Consider the following 20,315-nt stretch of genomic DNA (forward strand, 5'->3'; position numbering starts at 1 on the left):
GTGTTCCTCTGCTAGGATGTGTACTGACTGTCTGGCTTAGGGGGTGACAGGGGCTGGGGAGGTGCAGTGGCTCCAGAGAGTCTGATGAGTCGGGGCTGGGCTGAATAGCCCTGGACTGCATTCAGAGTAGTGGGAGGTTTCACTAGTAGGCCCGGTCTGCATTTAGAGTACGGGGAGGAGATTCCTTTCACACCTGAATAGGCCTGGTTTGCCAGAGACATTGCTGTCTCCGCCTCCTGCTGGGAAGCTACACTGAGAGGACAGAACTGGCTCTGGCTGGCCACAGGGTTTCTCTGCTTGAGAGAAAAAAGGAATTTGGGGTACAAGTACTGGGGCCCAGACCCCATAACTTTAGAACTCTTTTGGACCAAGAAGACTGCCAAGAAGAATAGTGGAGAAGCTGTGAGGAGGAACTGCCACTTTGCTGAATGCTTTGCTGTGTTGGCCTGCAGTGGTAGCTTCTGTCTTGGGCAGTGAAAGGACTGGACTGTCCTTTCGGCAACTTCTTTATTGAGTTTCTCCAAGAGCTTGAGGTAGAGCTTGCCCCCCTGTTCGAGAAGTTCTTCTGCCATCAGCACTGGGGACTGTGTGTTTTGTGCTGCAACAGAAGAAAAAGCAACCGGATGACGTCAACGAAGTCGCTGCTGACACCGCAGAGGGCACCGCAACCCTGTTCTCACCGACAGCGCCACCTGACGCCGCCACTGAGCCGCTGCTTGCACCGCGACCTGAGGGCACATGCTTGCACCATGGTTCGAGGGCACCCTTCCTAAGTTACACAACGCACCGTCCTCTACCTGCACCGCAGCCTTGGTCCACCGACGATGGCGCCATTAAAATCTTAATAAACAGGGCTCTCGCTTCCACAGTTACCAAGGTTTTGATGGGCGGTGAAGGAAATGTAGTGCTAATAGTTTATCATCTGCTAAGAAAGAAACATGGATTAAGTTCATTACCCTAATAATCTTCAATGAAAATGTTCTCCTTTTTGTAATTTGAGATAAGACATATGCTTAAGACACAATGCTTGTATTTGGCACGACTCACTAGTTGTTCAAACTGCCTTTAAAGGCAAAATAATAAATATATCAGTGTGTGCTACATGCACTACATATTTGCCCGACTCCATCATCATATAATCTTGGACACAACTGTGTGCTGTATTGGTTAGTATTTTTCTATTCTGACAATTATTTTGATTTGTTTTCAGTTTATAACAATCATTGTTAATAACAATGGAAAATGAAACAACTTGTATATTCTTAATGGTTTTACGTGGAGAAATCATTGACAGTACAGTTGTTTTCCTTAGCACAATCAGAAAAGTGGTTAGCTATTTACTGCCTTACTTTGACAATACCAGAATACCCATCATCTATAAACTTGTTTGAATGTTCTCGAAGTAGGCTTTGTTAATCCATCCTACTTGGATAGGTTGATGAAATCTGTATGCTGAATTAAAATTATCAACACAAAATACAAATAAATTAAATAAATGAGCCACTAATCACATACCTTGATTTCATATTTATCAGCACTTAGAAGAATATAATCTCCAGGATTGTGCATGAGAGATTTTACTTCGCACTTCTGCAAAACTACCTATAATGAAAAAATATAATTGTTTGACCAAAGTGTGGCAACAACTTCAAAGAATCGGTTAATACAGATAAAAATGTATGTGAAACTACTTTCCAGATTTGGTTTAATATAATGCTCGTATAATAATATACTATTCTTTTTTTTACTTTCTATTTATGTTTTCAAAGCAATCAACAATACAGAACTGCGGAGGGGGGAGAGACAGGTGTACATCGAAATATATCTTAGGGGAGTCAAGGAAATAGTGCAAGTCATCAATAGGAGCATTTCATTTCTCTCCATTCTTCTGTGAAGGGGATTGCTTACCCCCTATATAATCCATAACCACATCAAGTCTCTCATCGTACATGAACTATATCCTCCACAGGGTCTACCAATCACTTCCAGTCACATTCATGCTCAACACGCTGACCCTCTGCATCAATCTCTGGACCCAAGAACCCTGCACACAAAGCACTCCACACAGCGATATCCTCAGCTACCGTCTCATCTCTCCTACGGAGTCTCATCTGTGCTTCCTCCGTGACCGCCCATTCCAGAACATTGATGCGCCAATGTTCAAAGTTGAGAGATTTCTGATCCAACCAGGTAATGGCTACACGTCTTCTGGCCAGGACCAGGGCCAACTTCAAAAATCTGTACAATATTTTCTTACTCCTTGGCCTTACAACATTACCCAAAAGGCAGAAAGCTGGGATGAAATCAAATGTAATCTGTACTGCCTTTCAGATTTCTGGCACCACCTGTGCCCAATACCGCTGTATCTTCCAACACACCTAAGCTAAATGCATAAAACCTGCCCTGTCCGTGCCACATCTAGGGCACACTGCAGAGTGGGTGGGATCCCAGCGCTGTAGTCCTTGCAGTGTTATATAGGACCAGTGCAGGAAATTGTAATGCGTTAATTTAAACCGTCCATTACAGAACACCTTATGTGTGAGACCAGATCAACTTCCCAAGCTAAGCGTGCTTTAGGAGTGGGCCTCACTGCGTCTTCACATATAGCTCTATACAGGCACGTGATTAAATGCTGGCCCCCAACACGTCAACATTATGTTTAAGGTTTGAGTGGGTGGAAGAGCCGCAGGGTAAGCGGACCAGGTCACTTTAGCGATGTCCACCAATGCGACATGCTGCAAGAAATGAGAATGACCAAGCTGAAATGTGTCCAGTGCTTTTTCAAAAGAAAAGAAAGGATAGAAATCAAACAGGCTTTAAAATCCAGATCGGAAGTTCCCTGTGGAACAGAGACCACCTCAACACCAATCGTACAAACCTCTGCCACAAGGTGACAGTATGCCTGACAACATAAGGGGTGTCCGACGGGACCCCCGCACCCTCCATTAGGAGTTCTGGAAGACAAGTCAACTGCAGCCTGCCTAGCAACAGCCATTTTTTGTAATTATCAGAAGAGTCCAGCTATTTAGCTACATACTGCAGTTGGGCAGCAAAATAATATAATCCAAGACGTGGGACCTCAAGTCCCCCATTTCAATACCGCTTGGTCAAGGTCAACAACGCCACTCTGCTACTTTTTTCAGCCCACAAGAGAGAGATAAGGATAGTATCCATCTGTTGAAATATACGAGCCGGGAGCAGGGAAAGGGAATTCTGCAGTACATACAGACATCTAGGTAACAACACCAACTTAGCGATGGCCATCCTATCCATTAGGGAGAGGGGCAACGTGTTTCAGAATGCAACCGAGGCTCACACACCTTTCAAGACCCTAACTATATTGTGTAGAAGTTGAAGTTCGCTACATTAATACCTAGGTACCTGAAGAGGGATGTCCCCCAGCGTATGCCCAGTTCGGGTAATCTGTCGGTCGGGGTATCGGCCACACCAGCAAGAGGAAACAGCAAGGACTCCGCACGATTAAGCCAGAGACCCAAAGTCTTCCAACTAACCCAGCAGCACTGGGACCGACTCTCGAGCAGGCGACTGATAAAACAACTCATCACCAGTATATAAGGAGATGACATGCCGTACATCCCCCGACTCAATACGCCATTCCCTCACCGTTTGTCGAACCCAGACCGCCAATGGCTCCATCACAAGCGCAAAAAGGAGAGGGGACAGCGGACAACCCGGTCTAGTCTCCGGACAAACCGCCCAAGGCTCTGATCGGCACGTACCCACCCTCACTTTGATTTGTGGCTCAGTATGCAACAGGCACACTCACGGAAACACGGCCCAAAAGCAATGACCTGGAGAACCTCATGGAGCTATCACCAAACCACCGTGGCGAAGGCCTTTTCTAGGTCAATAGCCAACAGCGCCAATTCCTCATCCCTATGTCGGACCTCGTGAAGAACACAAGCCAACCTCCTCAGAATCATCCTGGTGCTACGAACAGGAATAAATTGACACTGGTCTTTATGCACCAAGCGCAGAAGAGAAGGCGCCAAACACGTAGCAAGCACCTTACAGAGGACCTTCATATCTGTGTTAATCATTGTGAGGGTCCGAAGACAAAATAATGTACTATTATTAAGGTACTTTCGGACTCCCTCCAAGAATGATGGAAGTTGATACCAGAACTAAAGACCTTGTAATAAAAATAGGGTGAACTTGCAAATGATTCAGATTCAAACATATAGAGTAATTAAGCCTCAAGGCCTGGTTTTATGAAACATTAGGTTACATATATAAATGCATTTATTTTTACATTTAAGCATTTATATGTGACCATTTACATTGTCCAGCTACATAAACTAGTGAACTGAACAAATGTCCTAGAGTTTACCTCAGCAGTCCCTTGTCCTTGCAAAAGCCTTCTTAAACTGATCCAAATTCAAAATCATCGAAGGGAGTTAAATACATAAGAACTGGGTCCTCCTCCATACAAGGACTGAAAACAAAAATGAGGAGCCATAGCAACATTCTTACCCAGAGTTGAGCCCCCTTTACTATCTTTAGTTTTTCCCGATATTATTCAAGAGCTCCAGTACAGTCAACAATTATCCTCTGAGGTATAAACCCTAACTGGAGCCCCTGTAGCTGTATGTCAAACAAGCACTGGCAAAGCTAATGGGTCCAGCCTTTGGGACCTAGTAGCTTTGTGATTGTGTTTTAGATATGCTGTACAGCATCCTCATTGCTAGTAGCATTGCTAAATAATAAAAAAAGGCCTATTGAATCATGTTGTAGGTGTGAACCAACAAAATGATGCAGCCTTTTTAAAACAAAAAATATTTATTTTCCGATCCAACTTGGATCGGGAAAGAAAAAGAAAGAAAAAAGTACGATAGCAATTTTTTTTTATAATGAAAGCAGGTAGGGTTAACTACCATGGGCGGGTGATGCGGAAGCAACACAAGAGCAAGGCATGCTTGGGGGAAAACAAAATGGGTGGGGGTTGCAGACGCAACAAGGGGGTTGGTGGGGTTGAAGCAACACAGAGGACACGGGTGGTGGAAGCAATTCGAGGGTGTGGGGAGTGGGGTGGAACACAAATAGGTGAGAGGGAGTGAACAATAGAGTGTGGAAGGCAGTGCAGAAAAAAGTAATGGGTGAGAGAGAAAGCACTTAGAGCAGTGGGGTGAGAAGCACATGTGAGAAAGCAACATGGGGAGGACACTAGGACAAGCACACTTAAATGGGGAGAGCAGCTTGAAGGGGGGAAGAGAGGCAAACTAAGGCGATAGCAGGAAAACCCATGCACACTGAAACACAAATAAAAGTAGTGCCTGAAAAAGAGAGCAGTGTAAGGACACAGTAATGTGTCCATGCTCCAGGGGAGTGACAAACACTAGAAGAAGAGGGAAAACGTACACATGCTAACGAAGAGCAAGCAAGCAGATGAGAGTTTAAATGAAGCTAACCGATGGTAAATAATGTGATGGCTCTAAGCCGAATGTAAGCTATCAATGTTTTTTGCAACAGACAGCACATGAGCTGTTTAGCAGGAAAGACCTAATAATGGGCTAGATGATATGCCATTTATCTTTCTTCATATGGTTGATTGCTTCAAAAGCAGAGCTATAAAACTTAACAAAAGAGTTTATTGGTCTGAATACACACACACAATTTGTATGTAATGATGTCCTATAAGAATACCAACACGCATCCATATGAGAAATGTGCTCTACCTTTGTAACCCATTCAGTGTGTCCAGTTAGCGTATTCAGGCATGATCCTGTTGATAAGGCCCATAATTTCACAGTGTTGTCTGCAGAGCCACTAACCAAGATATCAAGTTCATCACTGTAATCCACACTAAAAACTAAACAGAGATTAAAGAAAGATTATTGCAATAAAACAATTTAGTGTAATGTATAAATTGCATTTGTTCAACCAAGGGGAAATTAATATGATGCAGGCGCAAACCTGTGGTTCAAAGGGAAAGGATTTGTTTTTCAATTTTGCCATTCGTAAAAATAGCGAAACAACAGTGTATGTACTGGACAATTTGCATTTACAGGTCTCTTTACACCCAAGCAGGACACCTTGAAGCTGTATATTTAAAAGGGATGAAAAATGATTTAAGATACATTGCAGATCTCTTAACAATGTAGCAAAAGTCACAAAATGTTCATTCTAAACAGAAAGGTGTTTGGTGTATATGGTTCTGTTTCTCCAGTTTATTTTTATTTTTGTACAAAGGAAAATACTGAGGATGACAGTGCTGATTTCAAATAACCTCTGTACACTGCTGAGCTTTGTGAGTATGCACTCAAGAACAGGATGTTGACACAGAATGTTAGCGAGATAGGATGCTGATCAGATTCCTTAAAAAAACAGTTTGCTTAAAACAGTACTGTGTTGTTACTGTATGCTTTATAAATGTTGGTTACATTACAGTGCATTTAGAGGCGATGTAGCAGTTTGCGATGTATAAGACACTTTGGGCCAGCTGTATCAAGCCTTTTTGCGAATCTGCCCGTTTGCGAACGCAAAAATAGCTTTTCCGATGTAGCAAACCTAATTTTGCGATTCGGTATTAGGAAGGGGCGAATTTAGGGCATCTCTTCCTAATACCGAATCGCATCACTATGTATGAATGTTATGTAACCGCAATTGCGGTTGCAAAACATTCACATTTTAACACCTACTTCAAGTAGGTGGTAACCCATTCGCAAATGGGAAGGAGTCTCCCCTTTGTGAATGTTTGTAAAACTATTTATAAGAGCAGGCAGTGATCCCAGGGACCACTGCCAGCTCTTAAAAATGAAAAGAAAACTTTTAATTTTTCGTTTTGTAAAACATCTTGTTTTAAGGCTGCTTTTAAAAAAAAATTGCTTTATTTAAAAGCCATCACAGATATTGTGATCTGCTGATCTTAGCAGGCCACCATCCCCATGATTTTTGCGATTCTACACATTCATACATTCCATTTTGCGATTCCCTAGGTAATAGCAAAATGCTATCTTGATACATCTTGCCCTCTGTAACTGAATGCGTTGAATTTGTTTTTACTGTAAAGACGGAAAGCTATTCTGCAGTTATTGAGAAATTAGCGTTTGATGAGCGGGTCGGGTAGGCAAGAGGGGGGTTAATGATCCGAAATACTTTAGTATATCTGGAAGGTTGGTCCAGCGGGACTCCCGCAGTAGCAAAAAATATCACAAATAAGCTATTCTGCTTGGTTGCTAGAACGTTTTTCTCCCAGTGATCATTTCGGTATCGTAGTTCAGAATGATTTGACCGGATGGCCACAACACTAATAAAAACATTGCTGCCACCATTACAGCTCTTGAGACCTGAAAAAAATAGAAGTCCACATAAGGAGGCAGGGAAGGCTCCGGTGGAGGTAGCTGTGTGCTTTACAAATTCCGACATTTATTTTACATCTGATGCCCCAGGGCTCTTACGTCAATTTAAAAATAAACACCTTTTTTGGCTCACGGGTACCAGCACACAGTATTGCAGTACCGAGCGCGGCACACCCTACTGGCGGTCGCCAGTCGGTAGTTATAATTAAGACCAAAGTTTCCATGGGAAAAATGCTTTTATTTTTGCTTGACAAATGTTCTCGAAATTTTGACAAAACGTCTCCTTTTTGGTACAGCGGCTTTGTTGAAAGTTTCGGGGCGATCCGTCAAGCGGGTCCAAGAAAAAAGGGGTTCCCAAAACGCACTTTCCAGATATTATGTATATGGGGATTTTTAATTAATTAAACATGATTACAGCTCGAAACGCTGAACGAAATTAAACCAAATTTGCCAGAAAACTAGATATTGGCTTAGAAAGCGTGCCTTTTGTGATTTGGTGTAAATCCATTCAGTGGAGATATATATATATCTCCACTGAATGGATATTATATATATAATAATTGTCTGGGGTGAGGGGGGGGTCTGCATTAAAATATTTGAACCGGATAACAGCGTGCTTGCCGTTTTTCCAATTTTATTGTCGGATTGTGTAGCTATATATATATATATATATATATACATATATATACACACACACACTTCCTCTGTGCTTGAACGTGATGGATTTTTTGTTGCTGAATATAAAACATGGCGATCTGACCCATAAAAAGGCTGCCTTCAATTCAACCTATAAGCCCTTACATGTTAATAATTTAGCTGCTGGCATTGTATGCCAAATAAGAAGATTTGTCTATACTGCTCAATTTTCCGAATCATGTCAATATTTTGAATAGGGGTTGATGCACTTTAATAGTTAATCAGCAGGGAGGGATGAGGAATCAATGCGTCCGTTTCTTTCCCCGGGGCAAGTATAGAATTAATCAAAAAATGAAAACGGACACTTGTAACACTTCTTGACCATTGGCTAAGAAGAATATTAGAATACCCTCAAAAACTCAATGTTGTATGGAATGCGGTATATATGTTTCCTCCGCCCCACATTGAAGTTATGGCAGTTATAGGGTATTCCAATTAGTGTTGGATGCCAGCCTCGTCCAGAGGCACCTCTGGTCTAAAGTGCAGTGTCCAGAGATGAAGGGATGTCCCTCAAAAAGGTGTAAAATCAAATTATTGAAAAAAGGAAAAAATTGTTAAAAAGGGGACTTGACTTGGAACTTTTCATGGTTTAGCTAAATAGGCTAGATACCTGGCTCAAGTTTACCCACACAGCCAGTAATAGCCGACTAGACTTTTTGGACCTAACAATTTTTGTAGAAAATAATGTCTTACAAAACTAAAACCTACCCCAAGCCAACGGCTAAGAACAGCTTACTTTCATATAAGAGCTATCACCCCAAGCCGCTCAGAGACAACCTCCCGTACAGCCAATTTTTACGGCTCAAAAGAAACTGTATTAGAGGTGAAGATTACAAAATCCAAGCCCTAGAACTGAGCGAAAAATTAAAGAAAAGAGACTACACCGAGAAAATTATCAAACAATGCAGAAAAAGAGCTAATAACCAACCGAGAGAATGTCTCCTGCATAATCACCCAAAAGCACAAATACTAGACCTAACTACCTGCGTAACAACCTTCTACCCATCCTCCTACGACGTGCAAAAAATGGTCAATAAAAACTGGCATATTTTGAATACTGGGAAATTCGATTGGCCCAAACCTAGATTTGCCAACCGTAGAACAAAAAACCTGAGAGACGTCTTGGTGCACACACGACCCTTGAAGAAACAACCACTGGCCATAACAAGAGATGCCACGATGACTCCAATAACAGGGCATTACCCGTGTGGCACGTGTGTAGCATGCAAAACAACTACAGCGTCCAAAACATTGCAACTGTCAGAGACCTTAGTGTGGACACAGAAGCAGCATACCAACTGCAATTCCTCTCATGTCATCTATATGGTAAGCTGCCCTTGTAAAAAGAAACACATAGGGATGACTTGTCGCAAAGTAAAAACAAGAATTGGCGAACACAAAAGTAACATCAGACTAAAAAAAGACCACCACCAAACTATGTTCCCACTTCACAGAACTGAACCACTCCTGCGACGACCTCCACTGGACTGTGATAGAAATGTTAACAGACAAATCCCACAATTCTGAGAAAATATTGTACGAAAAAGAACAGAGGTGGGTGAATCCTCTTCATACCTATGAACCAGGTCTTAATGACTCCCTCCTTTGGCACCAATTTGCGAAATAACAACATTCGCTGCCTCACCAACACCGACTTACACCAAACTTAGGCGGTTTTAACATCCACTAAAGGCTCCTGTATACCTTTAAACCGAACATTAAGCCTTGCAATGTGCTACAGAACACTGCCTGTATTATTAACAGCTGCATGGAAGCGTAAAATTGTTTCAATACACGAACAAAAAAGAGTTTTCCTGTATACCTTCAATCTGTAATAGTAAGCCTTTCAATGTGCTACAGAACACTGCCTGTAATGTTAACAGCTTCATGGAAACGTAAAGTTGTTTCAATACACGAACAAAAAAGAGTTTTTCAATCACGTGCTCGAGTAAAGCCCCTTTAAATCTGAGCTCCGAGCATACACCCAGCATCCGGGGGCAGAGTCAGCACAAGTTCGAGATGAGTTTACCACGCGGGTAATGGCGGCGCGGATATTTCCTGAGGAGAAACCGGTAAGACGCGACAGCTCCGTCGATAATGATTTGCCCCTTTTTCCTCCAGCTCTGGGCTAAAATTAGCAGAATTCCACCGATGGAGAATCAAGTTCTACAAACCCAGGTAGGACATATCCATAATTTGTTCTCAAAATTGTCCCCAGGCAGCTGGTAACCCGTTCATTGCACTATTTTAGGCGGCGATACATAATACACTAAACTCGAGTAATTTCACGGAGCTTAGGGTGGTCCGTTATCAAGCGGTACTTATACCAGGTACACACCAAGTTTCTTTAATTAACTGTTCCTATCAAGACACCTTGTCCACGAGCCACGATGTCAGAAATGTTTACAATGACCGATTATTATTACCGTCTTGTACTGAGATGTGTTCGTTCACATCCTACTGTATATATTATCCTAGAAACGGTGGGGAAATGAACACACAGATGATAACAGCATTTTTTCATACTTACTGTCACACACAATAATAGAATGCTAGTTGATATTGTTTACTTTCCTAAACAAAGACCAAACACCTTGGGTTCATATGTAGCATGCCTCCCTTAATCCAATACATAGATACCTTCCATTGAAAGATTTCGTAATACAACGCTTACAGTAAAGTAGTTGTTATTTTCCTTTTTTCCAGCCCCTAATGAACCTACAACCACACAATTTAAATGAATATTGTGTACTGGTGCATGTGTGTCTCTCTCTTTTTATCACAGAAATTGGAGAACAGGTTTTCCTAATCAAGTGTCAGAAAACGACCACCTCGCAAATACTGCACAAATCGTGTGAGTAACAATTTATGTGTGTTAGACCTGACGAAAGCTCCATAGACCCCTCGGGCCAAAGGAGCTGAAACATGTCGACAATTCTACCATAATACTTCCAGATCTAGTAACTTGACCTCTTTGAAGTATAAGCTCATTTTACAATAGTGGAAATTCACCCCCTATTAAAACTCTGGGTGTTTTTTCCCCTTTTTAACAATTTTTTCCTTTTTTCAATAATTTGATTTTACACCTTTTTGAGGGACATCCCTTCATCTCTGGACACTGCACTTTAGACCAGAGGTGCCTCTGGACGAGGCTGGCATCCAACACTAATTGGAATACCCTATGATAACTGCCATAACTTCAATGTGGGGCGGAGGAAACATATATACCGCATTCCATACAACATTGAGTTTTTGAGGGTATTCTAATATTCTTCCTAGCCAATGGTCAAGAAGTGTTACAAGTGTTGATGCACTTTAATCATGTTTGGTTTCATTATTTTTTTATTGCTTAGAATCATGGATTATAGGATATGTATGCCTTGGTATACCGAGATAGATGGTGCGATATTGATCCGTAGAGATGCATAGCATCTCTTCAGTGTCTATCATGTTGTATTATTTAATCTTCAAGGCTTGTTCACCTTGACAAAAGCTTTTTACAGTTGAAACGTGTCGGTGATGTTAAAATCCATTGAATAAAAGAATGCATACTTCATACGCATCCTAGAGTGCCCGCTTTTCTTTCAGCAACGGCCCCAGAGGTTTGGGACAAATATAGAGGCCGGGAGTCGCATAAAGCCAAGGAGCACCCGCACGTTTGGTCGACGCCGTCACTGTAGTGAAGTGTGTTTTTGAACAAAGTGTGGTCTCCGTCGCTGCAGCGTTGGATTTGGACTTTATGGTCTGCCTGGTCGAGATCTGGAGCGAGCAAGCTTGAATGGGTTGAATGACGCTGTAGTCTCCCAGTGACATGTTTTGACTGTACTCATTTGCAGCAGTGCCTGCACCCGGAGGAATGCCGATACCGGGGTATGAGGAGTAGCATCTGTTACGCTTGAGCAATGCAATGGCAGTGGATCTGACCAACGGTGATTCGGTGAGGCTGGAGGCAGTCAAGCGTATATTCAGTGGGGATGCTGAGGAGGTTGGAGGCTCGAGCCTTGCTAGTGGAGGAACACGCTCTAATGCAAGTACTGTGACTTTAAAACAATGTATGTTTTCTTTGGAGAAACGCATGAAAAAAGATCAGTAAATGGTGGGAGCTAAACTCACTTATGAGATACAGTGAAGTTAACCGGGTCCCACAGGGTTTAAGGATATTTACAGTACACACCTACAAATCCCCCCCCCCCCCTCCAGGATCTTGGAGGAATGGGCTGACTTAACGGCCAAAGCCAGTAAAGGGATGATGCAGATACTAGTGAAATATGCCAAATTAGATCTAGCATTCACCCGCACAGAAATCAAGGATCTTAAAAAGGACCTTGAGAGCGAGGAGGATCGAACTATATTTAAGGACTTGCACACTAAAATGATCGACTTGTAAAATACGAAGAGCTAAAAAAACAAAAACAAATTCAATGTGATAAAAGAGATTACACACAGGGTAGAATATTAACTTTTGCAAGAAAGTATGATGTTTACAGGAAGGAAATGAGGCAAGAGCACAAGCAGAAAAAAGCATGGCTGCATTTCCACGGATTTGAGCTCATACGGGAGAACTGATAATGAGGACTCAACTAATGTGGCCAGGATGGGTGAGCTATTGGGTTTCCAGAATGAGTATCGTCTTCTATGTCAGGCTGAAGGGCCAAGAAAGGTAAGATCCCCACTGGGGGGGGGGGGGGGGGAAGAGGCAGAAACAGATGCGAAGGAGTAGAAGAGGTGGGTAGCAAGGCACCACAAACATGGAGAAACACTTGCTGGAACCAAAGTAACTGAGCGCCAGACTAACAGTTATGAATTTATCTAACAGTGTGTTGACTAACAAGGAAACATCTTTGCTGGAATTGGGATTGTCTTTTGCCAATTTTCAACCGGAACTATACCCAAACAAGAAATGATATGCACTTGTAAATCAGGAAATTGAAATTATGCAAATTACACAAAATATCTAAACGTAAAACTGGTGTGCAGGGATCTGATGTACCATTAAGTGATATTCAGAATGGTGATGTGGATGGATTATTGGCAATGGAGGATCTGTATAGAGAGGGGTAATGTGAGGATATGCATGTAGAAGTGTGTCAAGTCCTGGATGCTTTTAATTAGTGGTTTTACACCTAAATCCCAACTGATCCCATCCTTACCAGATGACAATATAGATGTCATTCATTACATTATGATTAAATAATTGGTGTCTCTGAGACGTAGCTAGGAAGGAATCTGAAAATTTAACACTGACCCAAAAGCCAGGCTTGACGACTTTGTAATCTGACACCACTATAGTTATCAAACCCTCTGATACAGGGGGGATGCAGTTTTCTTGGATGTGGCCATGTTTGAACAAGAAGAAATGCGACAGCTCACACAGGCTGATTGTTATGAGGTGATTACTTCTGAAACATATAAGACCTTGGTCCACCAATACCACCAATGCCTTATTGAATGGTGTGACCGGGATCTTGGACTGTGATGAGTATGGTTTATTAAGAAAGGACCATCCGAGGATACCATCCTTTTATGTGTTGCCTACGGTCCATAAGAGCTTTACGTATCCCCCTGGGAAGCCGATTGTCTCCTCCAATGAGGGATTTCTCAAAACCACAGCCATTTATATTGACTCCTTACTTGCCCCTGGGGATTTCCTTACCAAGATACACAAAGTGGAGTGGTCTGATTCCTTTCTTATGATGGCCATGGACGTCATATCCTTAAACGCTTGTATTGACCAGAAACTTGGAGTGCAAGAACATAAGCATTTTATTAAAACTAGATCATTATGATTTCTTATACATAACAAAATGCGGCTTAGCATGACTGAATATTGCCTAAAGGAAAACATTTTTTTTTTACATGATGAGGTCTATTATCGTCAAAAGATGGGGGATCACCGTGGCCACATGCTTCGCCCCCTGCTTTGCGATTCTCGTGATGGGCTGGTGGCAGGAGCAAGTGGCTTGGGCAGAGGACAACCAGGAGTACAAGCCGCACATTTTGATTTGGACCAGTTACATCGACGATTTGTTTTTACTTTGAAATAGCACCCGAGAGAAAGTACAAACTTTTCTAGATTTTCTAGATTAACTAAATGATAATCCCTTTAATTTGAAGTTCACCACCACAATGAGCACCATGGAAATCTATTTTTTGGATTTTAAATTATGGGTAGCAAATGAGAGAGTACATACCCCTATACATTGAAAAGAAACAGCTGGGAATAGGGTGCTGCACTATAGTGGTATCATTCCCAGAATTTAATTGACAGTATCCCCTCCAGGGAAATATAAAGTTTGTATCACTGACACATAGCTTACAGAAAACACACATGAAGCAAAGATTTCAAGATAGGAGTTATACAGCCAAGGTTTAAAGCACCGCTGAGAAGAAGGAATAATCTCTCACAAGGGACCAATTGCTATACTCCAATGATGGTGGGGGCCCAAAGCATAAAAACATGCGTTTTATCACCACATAATCAATCAATCAATCAATCATCACACTTGTATAGCGCGCTACTCACCCGTGAAGGTCTCAAGGCGCTTGGGGAAGAGGGTCGCTAATGCTCGAACAGCCAGGTCTTGAGTTGTCACCGAAGGCGAGATGGTCCTGGGTCAGTCGAAGGTGGATGGGGAGGGAGTTCCACGTCTTGGCTGCCAGGTAGGAGAAGGATCTGCCTCCGGCGGTGGCTCTTCGGATGCGTGGTACGGCGGCGAGGCTAGTAGATCGTAGCTGGCGGGTGGGCGTGTAGAAGGTCAGTCGGTCGTTGAGGTACTTGGGGCCCAGGTCGTGGAGAGACTTGTGTGCGTGGGTGAGGAGCCTGAACGTGATCCTCTTGTTGACGGGGAGCCAGTGCAGGTCCCTCAGGTGGCCAGAGATGTGGCTGCGTCGGGGGATGTCCAGGATGAGTCGGGCAGAGGCGTTCTGGATGCGTTGGAGTCTTCTCTGTAGCTTGGCTGTGGTTCCGGCGTAGAGGGTGTTTCCGTAGTCCAGTCGGCTGGTGACGAGTGCCTGGGTGACCGTCTTCCTGGTTTCGATCGGGATCCATCGGAAGATCTTGCGGAGCATGCGTAGGGTGTTGAAGCACGATGAGGAGACGGCGTTGACTTGTCTGGTCATCGAGAGGGAAGAATCCAGGATGAAGCCTAGGTTGCGGGCTTCATACAATACCTCCTCACACAGGATTAAAAACAACTGCGCTAACAATGGCCAATTTTGGAAAAGCAGTAGTCATAGGTCTGGAATTGTCACTTAAACCTTCCAACACATATAGAAGAGGAGGACCTTGGGGATCATTTTACACATGGCTACTACACGGGGACCAAGAAATCTACCACTTGACTACCTAAATCGCTGACATATATCTAATGCTGCAGGATTTTTGACATGTAGTGATTACAAAAGGGAGATTGTACAATTTTTAAACTGCACATCTGATTTATGTATCTATTTCCTTCAGTGCCCTGTTCGCTCATGTATGTGGGTGGCACAATTTTCCCCTTAAGGAATCGCATATTGGAACATCAGCGTGCCATTGGAAACTTATGTTTCACATACCCTGTGGCAAGCCATTTTTCTCAGCAACACAACTGTGATGGATCCAAACATAGGTGTAGACATATGGGGGGAGATAGAGTGAGACGATTAAGACAACTCAAGTCAAGATAAGTACTGGATTTGCACACTAAATTCCCATACGGGTTAAATAAGGATGAGAAATTAGAAGTACATGTGGGGTGACTGCTCTATTGGTTACCCTTGTCCTCGCATCTCCTCTTTTTTCTCTCTCTGACTCTCGTCCTCTTTTCTCACCCACCTCTTACCTCTGATAGCGTGTTCCGTCTATAACCGATATGGGGAGTCCATAAGCTGCTGGGAGGAGGGTTGTCCCTATTTCAAATGTAATTTAATTATCTAATTACCTAATTATCATTGTGTTGTCTGATAAGTCAGTGACATATCACTCTAGAATTAGGGTGGCCCATGTGATATGGTATTTTGATTATGATGAATGTCGATGTTTTGTCTTTCACTTTTCCAATGGAATTATATACATACACAGATTTGCGATGAATGTCTATTTGTGATAAGGAGAGGGCACCTGTTCAACATGTTGACATCCTATTTGTTGTAACTTAATTATAGATTTTGGGAGTAGCAAGACCCCACTTGGGCGTGACTCAATGCTACCTGCCTTCTTCATTGTATGACATTGAGCATAAATTAATTTCTTATATCCATCAGTGATGATTGTATTGAACAGATGATTACGGGGAAGAATATAATTTCTTCCATTTGTGATTGAATTTGTTGGGTGTTTTGTCGCTGAATACAAAATACGGGGAATTGACCTGCAAAATGGACTGCCTTCAATTGAGTACAGGTCAATATTTAAGTGGGCATTGTATGCTACATTAGAAGATTTTTTTCTATGGTTATGAATTTTCTGAATCATGCCACAACATTTTGAACAGGGGTTGATGCACTTTAGATTCATGGATTTTATGATATGTATGCCTTGGAGTACTGAGATAGATGGTGCGACATCGATCGGTAGAGAGGCACAGTATCTTGTCAGTGTCTTTCATGTTGTATTATTTATTCTTTAGAGGTGATGGGGCTTGTTCACCTTGAAAAAAGCTGTTTACAGCCAAAATGCATTGGAGCAGTTGAATAAAAAAAACATTCTTCACACGCATCCTGGAGTGCTAGCTTTTTTTTTTAGGGATCGGCTGGAGTTTGGGAAGTGTGTATATATGTATGTATATGTGTATATCTCTCCTTATGTATAGCTCTTTATCAATAACTACATATATATATATATATCTAGAGAGAGAGAGAGAGAGAGAGAGACAGAGACCGATCCCAGCCATGTACAGTAACCATATCGTTAAGTAATTCAGATATGCACATACCTGCACCAGTGTGCCCTCGGAAGTGCTGTGTTTTCACCCCTGTGCTCCAATCCCAACAGGCAACTGTGTTATCAAAGGATCCTGTAACAAGTTTCTGCTCGTCAAACTTCACCGCAGCACATGTGTGTGTCTGGATGCCATAGATGCATTGACCTGTGCTCACATCCCATAACTTCGCAGACAAGTCATCTGAACCTTTAAAACATCAATGCAAACAGGTTGCTTAGTTCAGGCTTGAGATACTGGATCTAGCTAAGTGAACATGTGGCACTCAAGTTACATATTCTTATGAAAAATATATAGGTAAAAAAACAAAAAGATGTGAGGGAAAATGTGGAAAAAAGACAAAGCCTTCTGAAAAACGTTTAAAAAAAACCACACACTATAGAACAGGAATTCATCATGTTTACACTACAAACTTGGGTATAAGTTAAATGTTAGTTTGCTGAGCTGCCGAAAACAGTGTGAGAAAGTGTGGGGTAAGTTTGAGAACAAATACACTTTTATTTAAGGGCCGTTTGTTATCTGGATTCGGTTTGTCTCAAGGTTCAGCCTAGAATAGCATGGAATTACAGTGTTGTACTAATATGAACTCTATTTGCATTAGTGGATAAAACAGCATGCAACAAATGACTTCACAGAACCATGTGAGGTTGAAGCTATTTGGCAGTATTTCTACTACAGGTGTGACAAATGTTCAATTTTTTTTTGCAAACTGTGAAGTTATCTGTTCAAAGCTTCGTAAGCTTTGCAATCTCTGAAGTATAAATTGGTTTAACAGAATTCTGTTCAATAAAACACCCCTTCTAGTAAGAGACTTCTCTTGAAAAGGTAAAAAACACAGATTACATAAAAAATTCTTGTGAAAAGTTTTTTACATTCAGGCAAGGTCTGTGAAGAGTGGACAGAAAGCAGGGGTCGCCCGGAGCTGGGAGGTGGCGTCGGGCCACGTTCTGATCCACAGGGAGGCCTGAGGAGGGCTTGGACCAGGTGCCCATCAGAACGTCGGTGAGGGCTTTGTTAAACGGCAGTAGAGGCTCCGAGGAGCTTGCCTGCGGTTTGAGCACCTCAGTGAGGAGGTTAGTCCTCAAGGCCGCAACAGGGAGCTCAAGAGCCAAGGCCTTGGCTACCCTGTTCAACACCACGCTGTAAGCAGCCCCCCTCCTTCGAAGCCACGGAGGGAGTAGAGACGAATGAAGTGTTGGGCGAAGTGTCCAGACCACTGGCCTCCCCCAGCTCATCTTCTCAGTCCTGGCTCAACTGGCACTGCTGTGCCAGAGGGTCCTCAGACCCCTCCCAGTCCTCCTCCTCATCCATCTCCTGATAAACAGGCAAAAATTATGGAGCTGGGTCATAGATGAAGGCCTCACCCATCGACGCCGGAGACGGCGCCGGTCCAACGCCGGACCCGGACTGAAACTGGGGTCGAGGTCGTCCGAGGATGGCGCCGGGAGCGACACCCTTGGGGTCGGCGCCAGCGGAGGAGTCGTGAGGTCGACTGCAGACGGCCTGGATCCATGCCTGGATCCTGGGGGGCCCTGCGGCGTCAGGACCGGAGTCTATGACGGCGCTGAAGCACCCGACGGCGCAGGAGCCGCCGGCCCGCTAGGGCTCCCAGTCGGACCCACGGGGCCCGAAGGCGCCTTGGCAGGTTCCGACGGAGTGAAGCTCGACCTCATGGCCGTGAGAAAAGCACCTATCTCCTCCGGCATCGCGTGCAGCCCAGGGACCAACGGGTTTGGAGCTGGACGCGGCGCCTACATCTCCGACAGAGCCGCGTGGGCGGTGTCGCCCAACGCCCGGCCGCTTCGCTCAAGCGTCGGGGGGAGACGGAAGAGTGATGACGCCTCTTCGACTTCTTTTTCGAATGCCTCGACTTACCTGAGGACTTGGAGCATGACGAGTGGTGGTGACTCGTCGAGCGGCAATGACTGCGGCTCCGCGACCAGTCCTTCGAATTCATCCTCGAGCAGAGCGGAGCCAACTGCCGGATCTCGAGTAGCTTACGGGACCGCTCCCGTCTAGCCTTCGAAGTCAAGGCCCGGCAGTTGGGTTACGACTTGTCATCATGGTTGGCCTGAGGCAATAAAGGCACTGACGGTGTGGGTCTGTCACGGACATCAGGCGGTGACAGTCCTCGCAAGGTTTAAAACCAGGCATCCCTAGCGGCACAGCGAGTCGAGGGTCGACTCGAAAAGTGATCAAAAGAGTTCAAAAACGTAGTCAAAAATTGACTGAGTACTGCTCTTTCCGGATCTGCACTTGCTGGCGCGGAAAAAAGAAGAAGAACTGACATCAGCGTCGATGACGGACGCGGAGCCGCAGACGACACCTCCCGACGTGCAGGGGTACTGCTGACGAAAACTTTCCGAATCCAGTCTGACACCTGGGGATATTCTAAGGTAAGGAATCTAACACTAACCTGTTTCTTTCAGATACTGGAAAAACATTTCGGAAGGCCAGTGAAACAATGCTCTCAACTTCCCACCTCCTAGACACAACATCCAACCCAGAACAGACGACAAAGAACTTCTCGCAGTGGATCAGAGAATGCGCCAACATAATCGTCCCCTCCAAACCAGCCAAATCTACCAGACGAGCCATCTGGTTGGCTGCGGAGTGGATATCGACCAAACGCAACTGCTGACAACTAGAAAGGAAGTGAAGCTCCGGCAAAGAGACAGGCGATCATACCACCTTCAAGACAGCACTCAACCAGTACCACCGCCTTCTGAAAGAAATGAAGAAGTATACCCTAGCAGACCACATAGAAGCCAGTACAAACCACAGCAAGGACCTCTTCCCATCATGAAGGAATTCTCCAACCACGCTGCCGCTGAGAAACTGTGTGACAACCTGGCAGACGTCATCCATGAGAAGATTTAAATCATCTATAAAAACTTCAGACCCCATTCCCCGCAGCCGACAGCTTCAGCATGCTCACACCAACGAACACAAACCCTGAACACCGGCTCACCCATTGGGACCCCCTACCAACCCAAGCCACAATCTCCATCATGTACTCCATGCACTTCGAACCACCCACAGACCCCTGACCCCACCACATCTTTAACCTCAGGAGCACGACACTTGGCAACAAGTTCAAGAAAGTTCTGAATAACTCAATCATCTCGTCCTCCTTCCCAAATTACTATAAACCTGCTGAAGTAGGGCCTCTCCAAAAGAAACCATCCACCGACCAAGCAGAACCGAAGAACTACAGGTCCATCTCCCTGCTTTGCTTCCCAGACAAGGTTCTCGAGAAGGCAATAAACCAGCAACTCATCAAACACCAGGAACAAACCAACCTCCTGGACCCCTCTCAATCCGGATTCCAAGCCAACCACAGCACGGAGACCGCCACGATCGAAGCTACCATTGACAT

The 20,315-nt window shown here is 43.9% G+C and overlaps 1 protein-coding gene across 1 annotated transcript in view; it reads right to left on the minus strand.

The window, feature by feature from the left end:
- FBXW2 (F-box and WD repeat domain containing 2) overlaps window positions 1–20,315 on the minus strand; it is a 148,870-nt gene that overhangs the window by 42,607 nt on the left and 85,948 nt on the right. Inside the window, exons 4-6 of the mRNA XM_078641843.1 lie at window positions 16,931–17,125; window positions 5,697–5,830; window positions 1,516–1,602 (exon numbers count right to left, since the gene is read on the minus strand). Coding sequence (XP_078497969.1) covers window positions 1,516–1,602; window positions 5,697–5,830; window positions 16,931–17,125 — 416 coding nt within the window. The remainder of the gene's footprint in view (window positions 1–1,515; window positions 1,603–5,696; window positions 5,831–16,930; window positions 17,126–20,315) is intronic.

Source organism: Lissotriton helveticus, chromosome 5_1 (assembly GCF_964261635.1).
Source record: "Lissotriton helveticus chromosome 5_1, aLisHel1.1, whole genome shotgun sequence".
Taxonomy (NCBI): domain Eukaryota; kingdom Metazoa; phylum Chordata; class Amphibia; order Caudata; family Salamandridae; genus Lissotriton; species Lissotriton helveticus.